This window comes from Sturnira hondurensis, unplaced genomic scaffold, assembly GCF_014824575.4.
Source record: "Sturnira hondurensis isolate 20B ecotype Veracruz unplaced genomic scaffold, ASM1482457v3 Scaffold0002638, whole genome shotgun sequence".
In the NCBI taxonomy this organism is placed as follows: Eukaryota; Metazoa; Chordata; class Mammalia; order Chiroptera; family Phyllostomidae; genus Sturnira; species Sturnira hondurensis.
In genome coordinates this window covers 10161832-10183314 of record NW_028075269.1, presented here as the reverse complement: position 1 = coordinate 10183314, position 21483 = coordinate 10161832, and the positions used below count along the sequence as shown (strand labels likewise).

Sequence of the window (21483 nt, the reverse complement as noted above, 5' to 3'; positions counted from 1 at the left end):
TTGGATCCCTATTTCAATAAATTGTCAAAATCATTTAAGATGAGAAAAATTTGAACACTCACTGCACATTTGATGATATTAAGGAATTGTGGGTCTGTGTATGTGTGATATTGTGGTTATCAATGTTCTTATCTTTTAGTCAAACATACTGAAATTTATAGATGAAGTTATAAGATGTCTGAAGTTTGCTGGGGTGGGACCAAAGACTGGGTGGGGTATAGATGGAACAAGACTGGCCATGAGCTGACAGTCATTGAAACTTGCTAAGTGGGTGGGAGTTCAATATTCTATTCGCAATATATATATTTGAAAATTTCCACATAAGTTTTAAAAGATGGTGAAGTTTTTAAAAGCATTAGGAAAGTTCAATTTCTGACTTACCTACAGTTTATGGTAATTAGCAAGTTCATAAAATCTCCTATCATGAAGGAAAACCTGTTAAGATCCAAACCACACTCCTACTGATTTATGATTATGGAGATCATTGTTTTAACACTTTCTTATGTAAACACTACAATGTCATATCATTAAATTCCTATGATGTTCTAATAATATATTGTGCACAATAATTATAAATCAACTCACGTAAGTCAATACTTAACAGCAATATACCATCTAATAACTGTTTCAGACACAAAAGGTTATACAAAAAAGTTTTATTAAGTACAGTTTCATATTTAGAAGAACATTCAAAATTACAAACATGATTATATCTTTAGGATACATAATTTTTAAAATACACAAGTTATATACAGATATTAGAAACTCAGTCTCCAAAATGCTCAATAAAGATGTCTGGGTGACACTTATAAAATTGACCCAACAATTTTTTCTTCTCTTTGGCAGGCAGTTTTGGATCCTTATCGATAGTTTTTAATAAATTCAACAGCTCATCCTTGGTTGTCTTCTGTGTATGGTCAGAATAATCACTTTGATCAATTCTCTGGCAAAAAATATATCCTTGAATGTTAAAAGTAAAAAGTTCAGTTAATAAATCGATTATCCAGATTTAAGTATAAAAATCAAGCAATATCTTTATGTTTATGTTCCCCATTTTGTAAAATGCACTGAAGATGCTAAGCACTCCTGACTTTCTAACCCTGGTCAAGCAGTTTTTGAGCAGAAGGCTCTCTGCTGTTTGAGGAGATTGTGTGTAAAATTTAGTTGTAATTAAAGTACAACTACTTTCAAATAAATAGTAGGAATATATCTTTGGAAGATTAGGAAAATAATAGTTTTCAGATTACCTGTGTCTCTGTTTGGATCTCTTCCATTCTGAATGGCCATGAGCTTAACACTGACGATTTTATGTAGAGTTCCAGGAATCTTAAAAAAAGAAGGGACATCAGACATTATTCAAATGCATTGTAATCTAGTGATCTATTACATAAGCTCAAATTAACTATCATAGTTTTACCTTAAAAACATCTTTTTGATGATCCATTAAAAAGAGTACCAGAAGATCAGTTTTGCCTTTAGATAAATTTTTATTGTCAACAATAGCTTTTGAGAATATCCTTTTCACAACCATTCGGTTGTCACTCTATAAAAACAAAACAAAGCATGCCTAATGGTATATATTTAAAGATGCAATATAAAAGGCCATATTAAATATTAATAGTGATTATCCATTTCAGCATACATGGTGCTGATGATGGTATAATCTGACACTTGGATCCTATAGGTATTAAGGCTACTGAATACAATTAACATTTAGACACAAAAGACTTACTTCTTTCTGTAGTTTAAATTCAGAGTGGTGTGCCGCAACAGCCATGAAATACAGTAGCCTTCTAAATTCTTCTCTGTTTTGGGAATCCAGAAGCTTTATAAAGAGCTGCGTAGCTTCTAATGCTATTTCAGTCTTCCCATTCACTTTAGCCAAAGGAAAAGGTACTTTTAATTTTGACCAAATAGGACTATATTAAAGGGAACAATATTCAAATGAAAGCTTAAGCTAAAAAGTAAATTTAAAACAGCTTTCAAAAGTAAAAACAAAACAAAAAGACTAGGATTTACAATAAACAACTGATACCATCAAGGAAGAGTATTTTCAAATTGGCAACTAATACCCTAAATCCTTGTAATATAATAATTTTAGGATGTTAAATCTAACTCCTAGCTTTGTACATAAATTCCCAGCCTGTTTTTCATTATTCAGTACATTCCAAGGGTACATACACTCTTTGTACAGTACTGAGAGATCCAATTCTACCTGAGAAAAACAGGATCTCCAAATCCCCCAATCTGTTTTCAATAAACCATGTGGAACAGTCTGGTTCATCGGTAGATGGACAAAGCAGAGTGTCTGCCATTCTGAAGAGACTGAGGGGGAGTGGAGGTGGTGCTGGTGGTACTGCTTTCGAAGGAAGAGAACTGTTACTCTCTGCTTAATAAGCTTCCAGTGAAAAAGAGCAGGACTCTCCTGTGGCCACCAGAAGTTGGGGCTAACTTCATAGCTTATTGAAGTCTTTTTCCAAATGGTCCCCATAAGTTTTGGAATAAACGTACTTCCCATGAATCAATCCAGATCCACTCCCAGCTTGAAGTTGTACCATTCTGGTTAATTTTGAGGACAATTAACTTTTTTCTTGTTTCACCCGAAAGACAAATTCTAGTATCCATTAAGATCTTACTTACCTAAGAGTTCTGCAATTCCATTATGAACGTCACATAAGTGATTTAACAGAGGTTCCCTGTTACTGTAATACTGGCCAATGGCATTAAACAGAAGTTCTTTAACTAAGTCCATTCTGTCTGGTTGCTCAGGGAAGTTTCTGCTTATGTCCACCACCATCTGGTCTGGAAGGTACTCCAAGCAGTCAGTTGCCGCAGAGAGCCATTCATCTTCCCTGTGAGGGGGCGGGGGGGTGGGGAGGGAGAAGAACCGTTTTAAAGGCAAAGAGTAACAGATATACCTACAGTTCCCAATTTACTAGCCATTTCAAGTTTGCCACCAGGATAAGCTTCTACACACTTAGATAAAGATACGTATAGCTATTTTTAATATATGGTAGGTCATGTATCACGGATAAAAGGTGTCGCTTATTATGTTCTTTTTCTTACACTTAAAAAAAGTGACAACACGGAACCCATCCAGTACAATACAGAACAGAAAAGGACATCAAAATTCACATTCTATTCTTTACGTTTATGGCGGAGACAAAGAAACTCTAAGTTACTTGCTCTAAGGGTCCCAGGCAAGACTAGAGCCCGGATCTGACTTCTAGACCACTGTTTTTCTAATACAATGTTTTACTGTGGAGCTTTGTGTATGACCTATCATCTCCCTAGGCTAGGAGAGAATAAAGAGAGATAAGGCAAGGTTTCAGAATAATTAAACATTAAATACCATTTCTAATAAAATACCAGCTGGATAACTTCAGAAAAATGCTATAATTCAAGACATAAAATAACTTCTAATATTCAATTTGTTAAAATATGTAGTCTAAGAAAAGATTCATATACTCTACTCTCAGGACAGCTAATCTACCATGCAGAGGCATTATTGTGGGCATCATCTCTCTGGATACCAGTTTCATCAAGTTTATAGTAAGACTCAGCTAGACAATCTTTAATGTTACTTCTAGCACAATTTCGGATTCTGTATTTAAAATTTAAGGTAATAATGTTTTCACGTTACTTTAGCTTGAAGAAGCGTAATTTAAATTCTTATAGAATAATAGGCTTCCTATTGCACATGCAGAGTTAAATAACTAGTACGTTGGAATTAACTTTTTCACATAAGGTTTTTAAGCTAGCTTTTGACATTCAACTATTTAATAGTTCATTGAAATGCAGAGCTGGTGAAGTACTGAAAATGTAAGTTGTACTCCTTTCTCACATTTCCATCTTCCTAACTACTGGAACACTATCTGTTAAGGCAAAGTAGTGAAAAGTCAAATAAGCTTAAAAATATAAAAATTTAACCTTTAGTAATTTTATTTAGGAAAGGAGCTTCAAAGTTACAAGGAATATAACATTCTTCCTTAAGGAAATAAAAAACATAATTCTTTTATTACCTGAAGTTAATTTAAGCCTTTAAACCTTAAGATTTATAATCGGGAGAATAGAGTAGAGGTGAGAACAAAAGTTACTTTCATTATATTTCTTTAATAAAACTAACTAATTTAGCCCTGGCTGGTGTAGTTCAGTGGATTGAGCACGGGCCCGCAAACCAAAGGATCACAGTTCGATTCCCAGTCAGGGCGCATGCCTGGGTTGCAGGCCATTTCCCAGCAGGGGGCCCACTAGAGGCAACCATACATTGATATTTCTCTCCTTCTCTTCTTCCCTTCCCTTCTAAGGATAAATGAATTTTTAGCCCTGGCTGGTGTAGCTCAGTGGATTGAGCGCGGGCCTGCGAACCACATGATNTCGGGAGAATAGAGTAGAGGTGAGAACAAAAGTTACTTTCATTATATTTCTTTAATAAAACTAACTAATTTAGCCCTGGCTGGTGTAGTTCAGTGGATTGAGCACGGGCCCGCAAACCAAAGGATCACAGTTCGATTCCCAGTCAGGGCGCATGCCTAGGTTGCAGGCCAGTTCCTGGCAGGGGCCAGTTCCCAGCAGGGGATGCATGAGGAGCAACCATACACTGATGTTTCTCTTCCTCTCTCCTTCCCTTCCCCTCTAAAGATAAATTCAAAAAAATATAAAAAAGGATAAATGAATTTTTAAAAATCTTTAAAAAAAAGAATTGCTCAATTAAAAAAACCTAAAATTAAAAAAAAACTAGTTACTTTAAAAAGACATATTTAACAAGTATTCCAGAGGCATATAAAAGCATATGTGGTCAAAGAAGTCGAAGGATTCTAAGAATCTGCCAAATCTGTTTTTTCCAGGTTTCTTTGAAGACCAGACATCTCTAAGAGACCAGACAGGCCTACATTTTAACAAAGATAAGAAAATGGAGAATGATCATTTTCTTCACTTGATGTGCAAGTAAGTTATATGTGAAACAAAAATGAATATGAAAAATAGTGAAATATAAATCACTTTTTCTAGTTTTACCAAGATGATTTCATTCTTTACTTTCCAAATACTGATAATATCAACTAACAATGCATATCTGATTGTATGGACAGAAGAATTCAAAAGATTATGTTAAACCATTAGCTATGATCATCTTAAAGCATACTCGAATTATTACATGTATTCCCACATACTGAGAGTCACCATAAGCCTTGAGAATTCCTCGATCCAGATAGTTACTGTTGCTGACTAAGTCAGGCTGCCTCTTAGGTAGAGGAACTTTAGGTACAACCTCTTGGTGTTTGAGTAAGGAGTCAAGCAGTGGAAGGTCTACCAGTTGTAGTAAACGCCCAATGGTTTCTTCTTGCCATACTTCATTAACAACTACACAGGAAAAATGAGAGAGAGGGTGAAAAGTAACAATAGTTACTAAATGTTCACCACAAATTTGTGTAGGCAGGTCTAAGGTAATAAATTTGTGGCAAATAGAAAAAGAAAGACAAAGAGTCAACCTTATGAAGTGGTTTTTTAAAACAATTTAAGATTTGTTTGTAGGAGAACAGACTTTGGACAACAGGAATTCTTTTCATTTTTGTACTATAAAAAGCAATATGGCAGAGATAAGCCATCAAGTCATATAACATGTTAATAAGGACTTTGGAAGAAAGAATGATTCATTCAATCTGAAAACTGGTTTGAAATTCTGGGCTGCAAATTATTCCACTCAGGGTTTCCACAAGTTTCGGATGGGGGAGGGAAGGTGGAAGTCAGTCATTAAACTATATTCCATTCCTACAGACAAAGAACAAAATAAGATTTAGGTTACTATTTTAATGTAACTTCCAGTTTTTTATTTAACCTAATAAAATCTCAGGGAAAGAAATATCTGAGAACATATTTAAAATAGAAATCCACATGCAAAACATTTCAGATTTGAACCTCTGCCAGCTGATAGGACAAAAGTCAGTGTTCAAGAATTACAACACTGATCTATTTGTTAAAGATAATAGACTTCTGTTAAAACTTAACATAAACAGCTTTAATACACAGTGCGCTCTTTCTTTGTGCTTTGCATATTTAAATTCTAGAAAGGTTAAGATTGAAACATTTTAAATAACTTCATTTGAAGTTCGTTTTCTATTTCTCACTTGTGCCATCTTTACCTTACCTTGTGGAGACAGAGTTGCAGAGAGATTTACATGAGGGGAGTTAGCCGGCTTTAAACTCAAATTTTCCCAGAGATCCTCCAAACTTGCCGATTTTATATCAGATGATTTCAATAATGTATCTGTAAACCTAAAATGAATTATTTCATAAATGAATGTTTATTAGTAAGCCTATGTAAATATTTCAGTATGCAAGAGCCAAGAGTTTCTGGAGGGTTTATGTGTTTCAGAGCAAAAACATACCAAAGCATTTTCTAAAAATAGAATAAAATACAAAACATCCCACCTTTTTCTAAATCCAGTCTAAATATACATACACTAAATTCTCCTTTGAAAATTTAGACTCAAGTAATTCAACGAATAAAATTTAGTCAGAAATAGACATACCTGCTAAAAACAGTAAGCATACTAAAAATTTAAAAAGCTTCACTAGGCTGTTTTTAGCAGGTATGTCTATTTCTGGGACATTCTTTGGTAGACAGTGCTGATCTTTTTCCAAATAATTTCCAAAGATCTACATCATTTATCCCCAATTCTGAAACCTTAGAAAAACCTTTAGTTTGTTCAGAGCTCATTTGATGACAAAATCTGTGCTGAGACAACCATATCTTTTATTTATACCAGTGAGTATGAATATTTAGTTTACTGCAAAAATATTAACAAGCTGATTAACAGATGCTACCCTAGATCACTCTAGGGGTGTTATCTCATATATGTACAAAATACCTTTCAAAGATTTCCAGAAGTTCCAAATTCCCAAATGCATGAGTCAGGGAACAGGGTTTTCACATAAAGCGCGTGGAACTGCGTCCAGACAGTGTTGACTATGCCCTGCCTTATCCTCATATCTGCTTCCTACATATAGTGGTAAATTTTATGTTTTAAGTATACAGTTTTAGCCCTGGCCAGGTAGATCAGTTAGAGCATTGTCCTGATACACCAAGGTTGTAGGTTCAATCCCTGGTCAGGGCACATATAAAAAGCAACCAATGAAGCCCTAGCTGGTGTGGCTCAGTGGATTGAGCGTGGGCCTGCGAACCAGAGGATCGTGGTTTGATTCCCAGTCGGGGCACATGCCTGGGTTGCAGGTCAGTTCCCGGCAGGTGATGCATGACAGTCAACCATACATTGATATCTCTTTCCCTTTCCCTTCCCTTCCCCTCTAAAGATAAATAAAATTTTAAAAAAGAAGCAACCAATGAATGCATAAATAAGTGGAACAACAAATCGATGTTTCTCTCCCTCTTTCTCTCTCCCTCTAAAATCAATCAATAAAAGAAATTAAATAAAGTAGAGTTTTAAAATATTTGGAAGTCAATACACCAAAACTCTGACTTTGGGTCAGCTCTGAATTATAAAAGTTTCAATTACCTCTACAAAGTTTAGCTGAGAAGAATAAAAAAGTTCTGTTTATAACAAATAACTCAGTTCATTATGTACTCATCGCCTACACCCATTCCAATCCCTGGGTTTTACAATTCTGTGCTACAGTCTACCTTTAAATGATTCCCTCATCTCCACTACTTTTGCTTCTTCACCCTCATCAGTAGACTGCAGTGTTGCCATAGATTCTGAACTAGCTGTCCCCCTTAAGTTGACCATACAGCTGCCAGGATGACCTTTCTAAAACGTAATCTCATCATGCTTAAAATCTTTCTGTGGCCTCTCAAAATGGTATGATGGAGCACAGACTCTTTAATGTCACATGAAACCCATGCATTCTGGCTCCCGCATGCCTTTTATACTTCACACCTGCCACTCAGTGGAGTCTCGTGATACCCAACCTGCCCGCCTTCACCTCCTGTGTTATCACTCCACTTTGTGCATAAACTCTCTACCATTTTTACATAATAATTATAACTTGAAGCTGAAAAAAGTTTGTCAGTTGTTCATATTTTATATTTAGCAGAAACATAAATAAAAGTCCACTCTACTTTATCAAATATATCCACAGACCTAGATTTTTGCCTAATTTACTAATTCAAAAGGAACATAAAGCCAGTCAGCATCTCTTTAAAAAGTAGACAAAGTCCTGCAAAATCCAACCCCATGATACTCTTATATTATATACTAACCTGGAAGGTGAATGTAGTTCATTCTCTTTGCCAAATTGACTGTCCTGATTAGGTACTGTTGTGAATCTATAAAGGCTGCAGCTACTATCTTCAAATGTAGGTTTTTTGTCTTTTCTAAAGACTTTGGTTGGAACTGCTTCAAATACTTTGTAGTCCATAAGTGCTTGACATACTCTTACCACTTTGGCCCGAGGAATGTCTACATCACCAAAATATTTATTCTGAATTAGGTGAGAAAAAATGACATCTACAGCTTCCGAACCAACAAAGCAGTCATTGTGTCTTTTTAAATGGTGCCTCCGTTTTTTCACCTCCACTTGTGTCCGAAGAGTGTTTATAATGCTGCCCCATACGTATGTGGCTCCGAATGGTTTCTGGGCCACACTGAAACCTGGGATGGAAAAAAAAAATCACAGAGTAACCTTATTCATTTGTGATAAGTAACCTCATCACAATTCATTTGTGATAAGGTCCAACCAATCCTTAAGCAAAAAGTGATAATATCCAAAGTTATTCATCAGAAGCAATTATGATGTTAGCTTGTTATTAAAATATTGAATTATTAGTAACAATTCACTTAAAAATTTAGTTTTTGCCATATGCTAAACACTGACCTATGTGCTTGCATAAAACAGTGAGCAAAGCAAAAACAAAAAACAGTCCCTGTTACGGATTTATACGTTATGAGAAGATACAGACAATACATATGTGTTGAATAAATGCTAAGAAGAAAAATAAAGCTAGTTAGAGAAGAGAATGGTATTTTAGATGGGATGTCAGGAAACATCTCTCTGATAATGTGATGAGTTTCAGGGCACCATTTTAAAACCAAGGAAACAAGCTGTGCAGATATCCGGGGAAAGAGCAGAGAGAACAGAAAGAGCAAAGGTCTTGAGAAGAGGAAGGAGACCGGCCAGCCTGGCCTGAGTGGGAGACCAAGGGAGAGAAGAGGAGGAAGTAAGATCAGACAGAAGTGGAGATGGGTTTTGGGGATGGGAGGGTGCAGATCAAATAGGATCCTGTGGCAGTTATCAATTATGTGAAAGGAACTCTATTAAGTGCCTTGCATAAAATGATCTAATCTTCATAGCAACTCTACTAGGCTTCTATCTTTTTGAAAGATAGAAAACAGATTCACAGAGGTTGAGTGTAATTCCAGATATTGTAAGGGGTGATCCTAATATTTGGCTCATGTTCTATATAATTTTATTTATTTTTTCTATGCATTCCTACCCCCATGTTCTATATTAATTTTAAAGCATTTATCAATCAAATAGATAGAATAGATAGAGGTACAGTTATACATACACATGCAGTTGTTGGAATAAACTAATACTTTTAAAGCTTCCTACTATGCAGGCTTATGAGTTAAGTACATTGTAAGCAGGGAAAACTAACAGTTTAGTTTCTGCCCAGCAGGAGCCTATTGCAAAGATAAGCTCAGAAATAAAGCAAGATTCTAACCTAACAAAAAAGAAAACTTGCTTTCAAAGATTTCTTATATTTTCCTTCATTGTAATAAACTGATATTTGGCAAAACTACAAAGAAGAAAAGGAGAGACCGCTGAAAGAGAAGGATATGGACCTTAGGTTTAGTAAACCGACAGAACTGCTTAGCTAATCGTCCTTGTGGCGGCTGGCTTGCTCTTTGCTTTCTCTCTCTTTTCATATAAACACAGACTATGCCTTTTTATGTGCTATACTTCTCAGTGATCTTCTGAATATTCAGTGGTTCTAATTTTTTAAAGTCCACTTTTGTTAAGTGTATTACTTCCTTTATTTCTAAGATATTTTGACAGAGAAGTTGAAAACTTATTACTTCCCTTAAGGGAATCTAAGATGGAAAACAATATGCACCACTACAACAGTAAGGAGTAAAGGGAATTATAACTAAAGAAACAGCTACTGGAAATTACCTTTCTGCCTTCTTAGATAAAGCAGAATATGTAAGGTGAAAGCTAAGATAAGCTCCTGAAGGACATTAAAACTACACTTTAATGCAATGGAGTCAGAAATTTTAAGTGTGTGAATTGGAATTTACCTTTTGTGTTGCAAGTAATATAATGAGTATAGTGAACCATTACATTTAATTTTATAGCTACTAGAAATTTTAACATCTGTACCATGAAAATTACTAACATACCAACACACACATAAAGCCCTTTACTCTTTATTTGTATATTTCCAGTACCAAAAGCTGATGGGATAATTTACTATCTACCCATTATTATATTATTTTAAAGTAAACATTGATTGTTCCTAATTGTAAAAATTCCATTTTAAAATTCAAGGTACATAATTCAATAAGAAACTAAGATGGAAGAAATTGATGCCAGTTTTCCAAATACCGTGTGAGCAGTTTGAAGAATGAAATTACAGACAATCAACTGGATAAATCAAGGTGGAACTAGATGGACTACTGGTACAGTCTTTAGTCTCCACTGAATTAAGCCAGAATCAGGCATCTGATGGAATCTGAAAATATGTCGCGGTCATTCATGGTGTTTAGAACACCGGAGCAGCTGTACTGTTTCCAACCACGATGACTAAACAAAAGGAGTGTTAGCCATTACTATGTGTGACTTCTTAAACTACCAGAGATTACAGTGAAGATGCAAATGAACTTAAACCTGCTCTTCAGTCTTTTTCATATCTTCATCACACTGTTAATAGCTAACATTCAGTACTTACAATATGACAAACTCTGCCTTCTCTCATTTAATCCTGAAAACCTTCTCTGAAATAGTTATTAATAGTCCTATTTTGAGGTAATTAAGGCTTAGTGAATTAAACAAACTTTCCTCCAGTTTCACAGGTAGTAAATATCTACAAAGTAGCTTTCCTTTTTAGATATACATTATATATATAACACATATAATATATATCAGATATAACATATATATATATATATATATATATATATATATATATATACAGCCACCAACCAATGTTACCCCAATAAGTTGAATTTATAAAAGAACAAGCCATTAGATAGTTTCAGCATTAACTCTCATTGAAGAACTGGATTAAGTGAAAGAACTTTAAGTGAGCCAATGAGCTCAGAAGAAACAAAATACACAACTTTAAGATTTATGAACCCACACCCTGGCTGGTGTAGCTCAGTGGATTGAGTGCAGGCCTGTGAACCAAAGGATCACGGTTCGATTTCCAGTCAGGGCACATGCCTGGGTTGCAGGCCAGTTCCCAGCAGGGGACTCATGAGAGGCAACCATACATTGATATTTCTCTCCTTCCTTTCCCCCCTCTAAAGATAAATAAATAAAATCTTTGGGAAAAAAAGATTTATGAACCCTTAACTAAGTTGTTTAAAAACATTTGATAGTCAATACTCCTAAAATAAGGCAGGATATCATAAATTCTATACTATATATTGTCCACAGTAAACAGGGTAAAACAGGAAAGGAAAATAAGCCAGATTCGATTTGTAGTGATCAGATTGCCCTTCAAGTACCAGTGCAATAGACTTCTGGGCTAGTGATAATATTAATGAAACGAATAAGTCAGCTGAGCTACAAGTGGGTTAGCATACAAACTCTGAAAGATAAGGCTGGGTCACTTATTAATCTGAGATCAGTAAGACAACTGAAGTGGGTAAGAGGGAAGGGATACACGGCCTCAATGACGTGGAAAAGGCTAATCTGCACATGGGAATTAAGAAGAAAAGAACAAATTTCCCCATATTAACTTGCTGCTTAAATATGGGAAATCAGGAAGTTTTGAAGGTTGGATAACACAGTATAAAAGATTAAATAACAGGTTAGAGCAGGATAGTAGGCACCTGTGAGCCACACAATGTTTCCACAGTCCTCCGGGCATGATACAATTCAGCCCTTGCAGGTCCCTTCTGTTCTCACTGACCATTATTTCCCCACTGTTGCATCCTGGGATATTTCCCCTCAAGCATCATCACCCACAGACCCAAACTAGCTCATGTTCATACAGATACTTTAATACATAATATACCCTGGACCTAACAAGTAAATGTGCCAAAACCCACACCAGGATAACCTGTTTTTTAAATGCTGACTTCACCAGTTGAACACAGATACCCCACATGCTGGTTTGAAACTTCTTATTTATCACCATCTAGTAGCTGAAATGATATTGGTGTAGCAGGCCATGTTCAGTAGGATGAATTATAGTGATTTCTAAACAGAGTTGGAGAGATCAGAAGTATACAATGAATGCTTTGTAAGCCTAGCAACTAGAATCGAAGCTTCAGCTTGTCCTCAAACCTCACTTGCATAAGCTTAAAATTCTTTAAAATTTGTCACTCTCTATATCTTGATGCTTCCTTATTTATATTTGATCAAGTGTGTTTGAAAATAATCATGACCAAAGGGTCAAAGAGTCAGCAGATCAGCTGTAGTCACCCTGATAAGAGATTTAACCTCTATAGGTTGGTTTCTTCATTTACTGCTACAAGAGTTGATGCTATGGTTAAGGCTGGTTTCAGGTCTAAACTGATTGTAGGATTTTATTTTATTTTTTTAAAATATAAATTTTTTTATATATAAATTTTATTTCATTTTTTTAAGATTTTATTTATTTATCTTTAGAGGGGAAGGAGAGAGGAAGAGAAACATCAATGTATGGTTGCCTTTCGTGCCTCCCCTGCTGGGAGTTGGCCTGCAGGGAACTGGCCTGCAACCCAGGCATGTGCCCTGACTGGGAATCGAACCACGATCCTCTGGTTCACAGACCGGCGCTCAATCCACTGAGCTACACCAGCCAGGGCTGATTGTAGGATTTTAGAAGCTGAAATTACACCTCTCCATTTAGATATGGATATTTAACACCAAATACAATGTAGCAAGAAATGAAGCATACAAAAAAATTGACAATCCCAGATAAAAAGCTTTTTGGAAGGTGACCTAACAAGAAGCTCAGAAATTGTTTTAAACGAGATCTATAACATACTATGCATGCTTTTAAGCACTATATAAATCTAAGCCAGTTAACATTCATTTTTCAAACAGCCTCATCTTTATTTGCCTGAAAACAGTATCTGTTTTTAAAAAGCAAAGACCTGCCTTCTTATGTATTTGAAGTCTACCAAAGAGTTACCAATAATGAAAAAGTTGAACTTCTAGCATTGAACCCTGATGTATATTTGTAATGCAACAAATAACCATCTTCACTTCTAAAAGTGCACACTAAACAATCAAGCTACTACTGAAGTAATTTCCTAAACATCAAGTCATAAGACAGGCATGTCAGGAAATTACACTCACTCAAGAGTTACAAGGTGATAATCAGCCTCAACCATGATCTGTGCAGTCAGCATCAACTCTGGCCCTGCTGCGAAAGCCTCCCGAAGGACTAAAACACTTACATAATCATTTTGAATAGTGAGATTATGTTAATTCCTTAGCAGATCAATGTACATGTTATAAAATTGGGCTCCAGTATAATATAAATGTACACAGAATTACTAAAACATGTTAAAAATGAATATGCAATAATTTTATTTTCATTTTCAGTTACTAAGCTGTCCCCCCTCCAAAAAAATTTCAAATAGTTCATTGTTGGCAGTTACCACAAAAATTGAAGAACAGTGAGCTATTGCCTTATTTCTTTCAAATTTCCTTATAGCTTGCAGAAATTCAAATTATTTAGTTGCCTTATAGAGTGCTTCACATAATACAGTCGATTATTCAATACTTGTTAGTTGTAGATTACTGCCAACTACTAAAACATTTTAAAGAAGGGTTAACACAGTGGTTCACAGTGGATGGCTTTACTCCCCACTAGACATTTGACAATGTCTCGAGACATTTGGGTGTCACAAGCTGAGCAAAGGGAGGTGCTTCTGGCATCTAGTGGGTTGAGGGTGCAGGGATATTGCTAAACATCCAATAATGCCAGCCCCCCAAACAAAGCAAATGTCAATAGTGCCAAAGTTCAGAAACTTTCGATCGGATACTGTTTACACATGGAAACTTGTGTTAACACAGCAGACACAGTGCTAGGTTCTTTGAATACAAAGCGTAAAATAAGAGCATGGGTTTTGGAGTCCCAGAAACCTGGGTTCCATTCTCCCCTCTGTCATTCACTAATAATGCAGTCTTCGGTACACTGCCTAATTTGTTTCAAAACAGAGTTAATTCCACTTCTCTCAGTTACTGGAAGGATCATATGAGGCAATATAGGTGAAGAAGCTAGCACAGTACCCAGCAATTAACAGATGTATAACTACAAACAAAGGGGGAAGTCACAATCTAGGAGAGCATAATGAGATATAGACTCAATGTAATGCACGTAATATCCTAGATGGAACTCTGGAATAGAAAAAGGATAATAGGCAAAAACCAAGACTATCTGAGTTAAAGTATGGTCTTAGTTAATAAAAATGTATCAATATTGGTTCATTAATGGTGACAAATGTACTATACTGATCTCAGATGTTAATAAAGGAAACTGAATGAAGGGCATATGGGAACTTGATGTACTAACTTCATGACTGTTTTGTAAATCTAAACCTATTCTAAAATTTTAAAGGTTTATTTTAAAAGTAAAAGGTATCTAAGAAACCTCTAAAACATTTCCATATACATACAATAAGTAAATAAAAAGAAAAGAGAGGGTATCTTTCTTCCTCTTTCTCTGAACTAAGAGGGACAGTCTGCCCTCAAAGAGCTAACCCTTCACCTATTCATTCCACCTGGATGGCGATGTCAAGCTTTGAACAGTATTCACTTAAATAAAGACCACTAGCAGATGTGAAGACAAGATGTGATATATGCCAGAAGATTTAACTCTTCATCAGAAAATAACAAATATAAAAATCCTAAATCATTTAAGATAAAAGAGAGTTTTATTTAAGGATTCTTTTTTTTTCAAAAGAGGTTTTAAAACATTACTTAGAGAATTGTCAAGACAAAGGAAAAGGACTACATTTATTGGGCACTAACCCAAACCTCACAATAGATAAAGGTGGAGAACTGTGTTTGGGGTGTTAAAACTAGGCAGCTGTGACTAAGTAGATAAAATTCCTGCACACTGATATGAGTACTGCAACACTTTTACTGTATATTGGCTTGGAAGTCCAAAGTTTCTTTTCTTCTTATATAGTATTAGACTTGTCATGCTGAATGAATGCCGAGATTGCCTCTTAAAAGAAGGCTGCGGGCCTGTAAAGTATATAAATTAAATCTCTACTAATAAGAACAATGTAAAAATAGGGTAAGAGACCTATCATCCAAAGTAGGCATTGGCCGCTGCTTTAATTCATACAGATTAATGAGATAGCATATGGGAAGTACTCTGAGCTCCCTGGAAAAGTGATACCAGGTGAATTCAAAGAATTAAGTTACAGTATTGAGGGATGACAGTATAACATACCACTTTGTTTGTTTATATTGAAAGACAAATATCTTCAAAGTACTTGCTGAAAGCTAACATACAGACTTCATTTCTACATAAATCAGGTCCCTAGTCATTACAGCCCCTTTACGGTTCAGACGCGTTACTAACTGGTAGAGAAACAAAAGTACAAAGCTGCTTGCCGGAGCACATAGAAAGGGAATGGCAAGGAACCAAGAAGGGAGGCTCCTATTACTGTGCTCACTGGGACTGTGACAAGGCAACTAAAGTGTGGAAGAGGGATTAACAAATGCTAACAGGTAGGGTTCCAACTGTAGTGAGCAAAACAAATGAGAAAAGGCTACTGCCTTTTTATTGCACCTGGTGTACAGAGAACCAATGGTCTTTTCCTTCACTTCAAATTGGCTAAGCAGCACTTCCACTCTCCTGGAGCCATCTACTTAATTTTGAGTAGATGACTCTCTCCTACACCATCTAAGAACCTGCTCACAAATGCCCAAAGCTTAGAATTGTTATTTCATCTGTTGGGGAAAACAGGATGCCATATTTTTAATCATGTAAAATTTGGGAATTTCTTTCACTCAGAAAGTGAGCCTAAAGACTTCTCATGACTATTTCCAATATTGTTTGATTTTAAATTTTCAAATGAAGTATGTCCCTTCATTTCACAATGCAAAAAAAGAGAGAGAAATTCTGAATGTAGTTATCATGGGCTTCTCTGAATCCTTTAACTTGAATCAGAATAAGGTCAGTATTATGATCATTCATTAGAAAAGTACAGATGAAAAGTAGTTCTATCACAATTTATCATTGGCGCTTTGAGGATGAAAAGGAGCATTACTTATTGGTAGTCAAACACAAGCCAGGCCTGCCCCCATTTGATTTAAGTCAATTCACTGACCACTGTCACCTGGCAGCATTTTACAAATGAAAAGGCTTGTTGTCAGATAGGGAACCAATTCCTATAACTCGCCACACTGCAGCTACAGAAAAAGTTGTAACTCGTCTACATGGGGAAAAAAGCCACGTCTTATCTGGATATCTTAACTATATTTACTGAGTTATTGATTCGGTAGAATCGTAATTTTATAACTGATTACCCCATTCCTTTTATCTGGGCACTTAAAGAAACCAAGATGCTAAGCAAACTGCCCCTAAAGATATGATTAAAGCTGCTGGCAAAATTCACCACCGTATTTCCTAATGTCATGTACTTATTTTTTTTTAAGTTCAAAACTTTTATTTACTGAAATATTGCTTATGCAGAAACTGTATCCCGAGAACCGTAGCCCCAGCCCGCCAGCTCACCCGGTGACCCCCATCCACGCCAGAAAGGGTCTTCAGAACTTACCTGGAGGCTTGCGCGTCGGGTTGTGGAGAGCCGGGAGGTTCAGCAGAGCTGCCTTCTCCCGCACAGTGGCCATGACCAGAGCCGACAGGACACCACCTCCTCCGATCACTGCGCTGTGAAGTCGGAGCTGGCCCGACTCACAGTTAACTGGCCCGAGATGGGGCGGGGCTCCCGCCAACCACGCCCGGGACCCAGGATTGGCCCGGCGGCCCGGGCTACCCTGCGCTGCACCGCTCCGGTCACGTGCCCCTCGGGGCTGCAAGTGCCCCGCGGTCCTGCGAACGAGGAAAAGGTGCAGACCACGCCCTCAAGGATAACGCTGGCCACTCTATACGCGATGCCCAGGTAGAGAGTCTTTCGGTGTGTCCAGCCCTGCGAGTTCACGCCGGCGCCAACGCGGCCCGCATCCCACCGCCGCTCAGCACCGCCCGAGCGCAGGCAAGGGAAAGTGCCGGGCCGGCTGGGACTAGCTGAGTTCAGACCGGGTTGCATCGGAGATTAGCTCTGGGACTTGACCTGTCGTTTTACTGCTCTGTGCCTCAGGGTCCTCACCTGTGACGCGGGGGTAGTATTAGTACCCGCTTCACATTTTTAAATGAAGATTACATAAACTATTCATGTTAAGCGTTTTAGCAGTTGGGTCTGGAACATAAGCGCTTTAAATTATCTAAAGGTAGTAAATACATCTAGCTTTTCACACATCCTTCCCTATAAAGAACAAACAAATCTTTATCTGGCCCAAGAGAGCAGTGCTTAGAGGTCATAATCGAGAGGGCATCTGGCAGGCCTTAGGGCTGGCTGCCAAGGCAATTGTTGCAGCCTCCATGGAAAGTAACTCTGAATGAGAAGGGTAAGGACAGAGTTTGCCGTGGAAAGGGAATGAAGCCAAGAAAAAAGGGGAGGGAGGGCTGTTAATGGCGAGTTGAAACCAGGGAATCCTGGGGTCCTTTGGTGGTTCTCTGAAAGAATGAGTGATCTAAGAGACCAATAATTCAATTGCCAGTATTTGCCCTTTTTTCTTTTTGAAATTTGGGGATTTTGCAATTATTTTAAACCTTTGGTACGTATAAATGTCTTGGAAAGAGAATGCCTGTGTGATCGGGTTATAAATTAGAATGGTATTTAAGGGGGAGTTGATTACTTAGCTTATTGGAAGAAGCTCTACATGCGGTTGTTTCAGAGAATACATACTAAAAAGTTGTGACCCTAGGGGCCTGAGTTTACTGGGCAGTTGCTGTTCCTAAGATCTGGAGGACTAAGGGCTTGCCTCCCCACCCCCACCCCCACCCCTTTTTTTTAATGTGCTCTCTCCCCCTGGTGGTTGTAAAACCTGGATTCACTTCCCTTAGAGGAATTTCCTTTGTAATTTTTCAGTTGGTTACTGCTCAGAGATAAGATAGAATTTAGAAGCCGTTTCCAGAACGCAGTAGGCCTGTTATCTATAGCATTTCCATCCTCACTACTTAGGATAGAAAAAGCTCATCCTATTTCTGAAAATAAATCTTGACGGACACCTACATTGGGTCTTTGAAGAAGTTGGTAACTTCAGCGACCATTTTGATCATTTATATCAAAAAAATTTTAGTAGCTTGTGTTATATTCGTATCTCACCTGAAATGTTGTATTTCCTTTTTTCTACCCAGCCACATTCTGTGTACCCCAGAGTCCTAACTCAAATCCCTCCTTCTTCAATGGACATTGTTTTCTAGTCACCCTATTTCTACTTTGACCACTGATGGCACTTATCAAGTACCTTACTATTTAGCCTCCTCCCCCCTTGTGTAACTAGATACTATCTAATTATTTCAGTACACTCATCTTGATTATCTAACAAGATTGGAGAATTGTCCAGAGCAGGGAACACACTTTAACCTTTTAGATTTCTTTCAGTATTTGTGGTGTTGGGCACAAAGTAGATACCTTGATTTTCTTCATCAAAATACACAGTGCTGCCCTGGCTAGTGTGGCTCAGTGGATTGAGCACCTGCCTGTGAGCCAAAGGGTAAGGGCACATTCCTGGGTTGTGGGCCAGGGCCCCTGTGGAGGGACCCAAGAGAAGCAACCACACATTAATGTTTCTCTTCCTCTCTTTCTCTCTCCCTTCCCTTCTCTCTAAAAAATAAGTAAATAAAATCTTTTTAAAAATACACAGTGCTTTAAAATATAACAGCATCATATTTTTTAAAGTTGGATGGTTAGAAACCTCTATTAAAAGAAATTCAGCCCTGGCTGGTGTAGCTCAGTGGATTGAGCGTGGGCCTGCGAACCAGATGATCGAGGTTTGATTCCCAGTCAGGGCACATGCCTGGGTTGCAGGCCAGTTCCTGGCAGGGGCCAGTTCCCAGCAGGGGATGCACAAGAAGCAACCATACATTGATGTTTCTCTCCCTCTTTCCTTCCCTTCCTCTCTAAAGATAAATAAATAAATATTTTAAAAAATAGTATTTAAAAAATATATAAATAAATAAAAATAAAAATAAAAAAATAAAAGAAATTCAGCTCTGACTGGTGTAGCTCAGTGGATTGAGCACGGGCCTGCAAACCACACGGTTGCGGTTGGATTCCCAGTCAGGGCACGTGCCTGGGTTGCAGGCCAGTTCCTGGTTCCTTGCAAGGGATGCATAAGAGGCAACCATACATTGATATTTCTCTCCCTCTCTCCTTCCCTTCCCTTCTAAGATAAATAAATAAAATCTTTAAAAAATTCATAAAGTTTATTTTAATCTCCAGCAAGTGTCACAGTCAGTTTATGATATGAAAGAAAATTTCTCCCATCCCTTTCTGATCAATCTAGCGAATTGCTGCATAGCCTGTAGCCTTTTTCTTTCTTTTAATTTTTTTCTGTACTATAAAACTGCCACTAGCATGCACCCAAGTGGTAATTTTGGCAGGATTTTTTTTCACTTCTAATGCTTTAAAATTACTTTTATTGAGTATCTCAAATAAGTGTGGCAAGTTAGTATTCTGTTTAGCATATGGGAAAACTTTACATAATCTGTAGTTGTCTAAGCTGGTCAAGAGGTAGAAAACAGAACAGGAAGTTTGTTTCATTAACCTGTTCTGGTGCAATCCTTAATTTAAAAAAAATTATTAAACAGAACAAAACAAAAAATCTAAGAAAACCAACCAACACTTCTGGTTTCTCTAGCAATGTAAACCAATGATGAGTAAAAATCTTTTGGAGTTTTAAAAAATTGTGTTATTAAGGTGGTAATCTGCATCTTTTCACTATTAAAACATTGAAAGTGTAAATTTTGAATTTCTACTTCAAATGTTGGCTAATCACATTTCAGTCTTATCTTAACCAGGGTTCACCCTACCAGAAATTGTTATAGTAAGACTATTTGTGCTTAGGAATTTATCCCTCTCATTTCATTCTCATTGTTTTGGGGGGTGCACTGCCAAGTGATAGGGGAGGAGGGCACTAAAAAGAAAAGGAAATTACAATTTATTTTCTGGAAAGGATCTAATACATGATTGATAAATTTGTGTGAATTTGTTAGTAAGTTACCTTTCCCAAGATTGTTCCATTTTAATTTTTAATAGAATACAACAAGATTGTCCTCCATTAAAGACATTTTGAGGAATAGCATATTACATAATGAACATATCTGGGAAACAAAGGGAGCATTTTTTAAATAAGATTTTGCTTATTTATTTTTAGACAGAGGGGAAGGAAGAGGAAGGGAGGAAGAAAGGGAGAAAGAAAAGAAGAGAAACATCAATGTGTGGGTTGCCTCTCATGCGCCCCACTACTGGGGACCTGGCCCGCAACCCAGGCATGTGTCCTGACTGGGAATCAAACCAACGATCCTTTGGTTCACAGGCCTGTACTCAGTCCACTGAACTGTACCAGCCACGGCAGGAAGCCTTGATATAACGCAGCCTTGAGGCTAACCCTTTAACATAATTAACTATTATAGGGGAAATATTTTATAATTTCTTTTTCTCTCTTTCTTTAATTTTTGGGGTTTTTTATTTGGACTATTTCAAAGTCTTAAAAGATTAAGTATACAACATACTGAAATTATCCTCTTCTGTCCTTTAAAAAGAAGATTTTTCTTAGAGGGAATTTACATTACTTAATATAGATTATGTCCGTTCAAATGAGTATATTTCAACAGGTCTGAATCCATCTACACATAATTTAAAATAAAAAATTTAGACTTTTATATCCTTACAGTGGCCTTTTAGGCTACCAAAGACCCTGGGTATATATAAGGACTTCAAATATACTATAACAATTACATTCTAAAACACTTTTTTTTTTTTTACTGATAATGGCTTCTACCACTATGTGCTTTTTTTTTTTTAAGATTTTATTCATTTATTTTTAGAGGGGAAGGGATGGAGAGAGGGAGAGAAATATCAATGTATGGTTGCCTTTCGTGGGTCTCCTGCTGGGAACTGGCCTGCAACCCGGGCATGTGCCCTGACTCGGAATTGAACCGCGATCGTCTGGTTTGCAGGCCCACACTCAGTCCACTGAGCTACACCAGCCAGGGCTATGTGCTTTTTAAAAATACAGATTCCTGTCTGCCACACCACTTTTTGATTTTCTGCTTCT

General features: G+C 37.1%; 1 protein-coding gene across 1 annotated transcript; it reads right to left on the bottom strand.

The window, feature by feature from the left end:
- Window positions 1–640: 640 nt before the first annotated feature.
- Window positions 641–17050, bottom strand: DEPDC7 (DEP domain containing 7). The gene is made up of 9 exons (XM_037040463.1): window positions 16917–17050; window positions 8219–8609; window positions 6146–6273; window positions 5172–5361; window positions 2641–2852; window positions 1733–1875; window positions 1418–1543; window positions 1248–1326; window positions 641–960 (listed from the first exon to the last, which is right to left on the bottom strand). The coding sequence occupies exons 1-9, from the start codon at window positions 16987–16989 to the stop codon at window positions 767–769; spliced, it is 1536 nt and encodes a 511-aa protein (XP_036896358.1). The 5' UTR covers window positions 16990–17050; the 3' UTR covers window positions 641–766.
- Between the last annotated feature and the right edge of the window lie 4433 nt (window positions 17051–21483).

Excerpts from the sequence above, each read along its gene's own strand:
- DEPDC7 (XM_037040463.1), bottom strand. The coding sequence starts at position 16,989 with ATGGCCACTGTGCGGGAGAAGGCAGCTCTGCTGAACCTCCCGGCTCTC. Across the intron at positions 2,853-5,171 it reads AAGGCTTATGGTGACTCTCA|GGAAGATGAATGGCTCTCTG; the intron begins GTATGTGGGAAT and ends GCCCCCTCACAG. Across the intron at positions 961-1,247 it reads AGATCCAAACAGAGACACAG|GATATATTTTTTGCCAGAGA; the intron begins GTAATCTGAAAA and ends TTAACATTCAAG.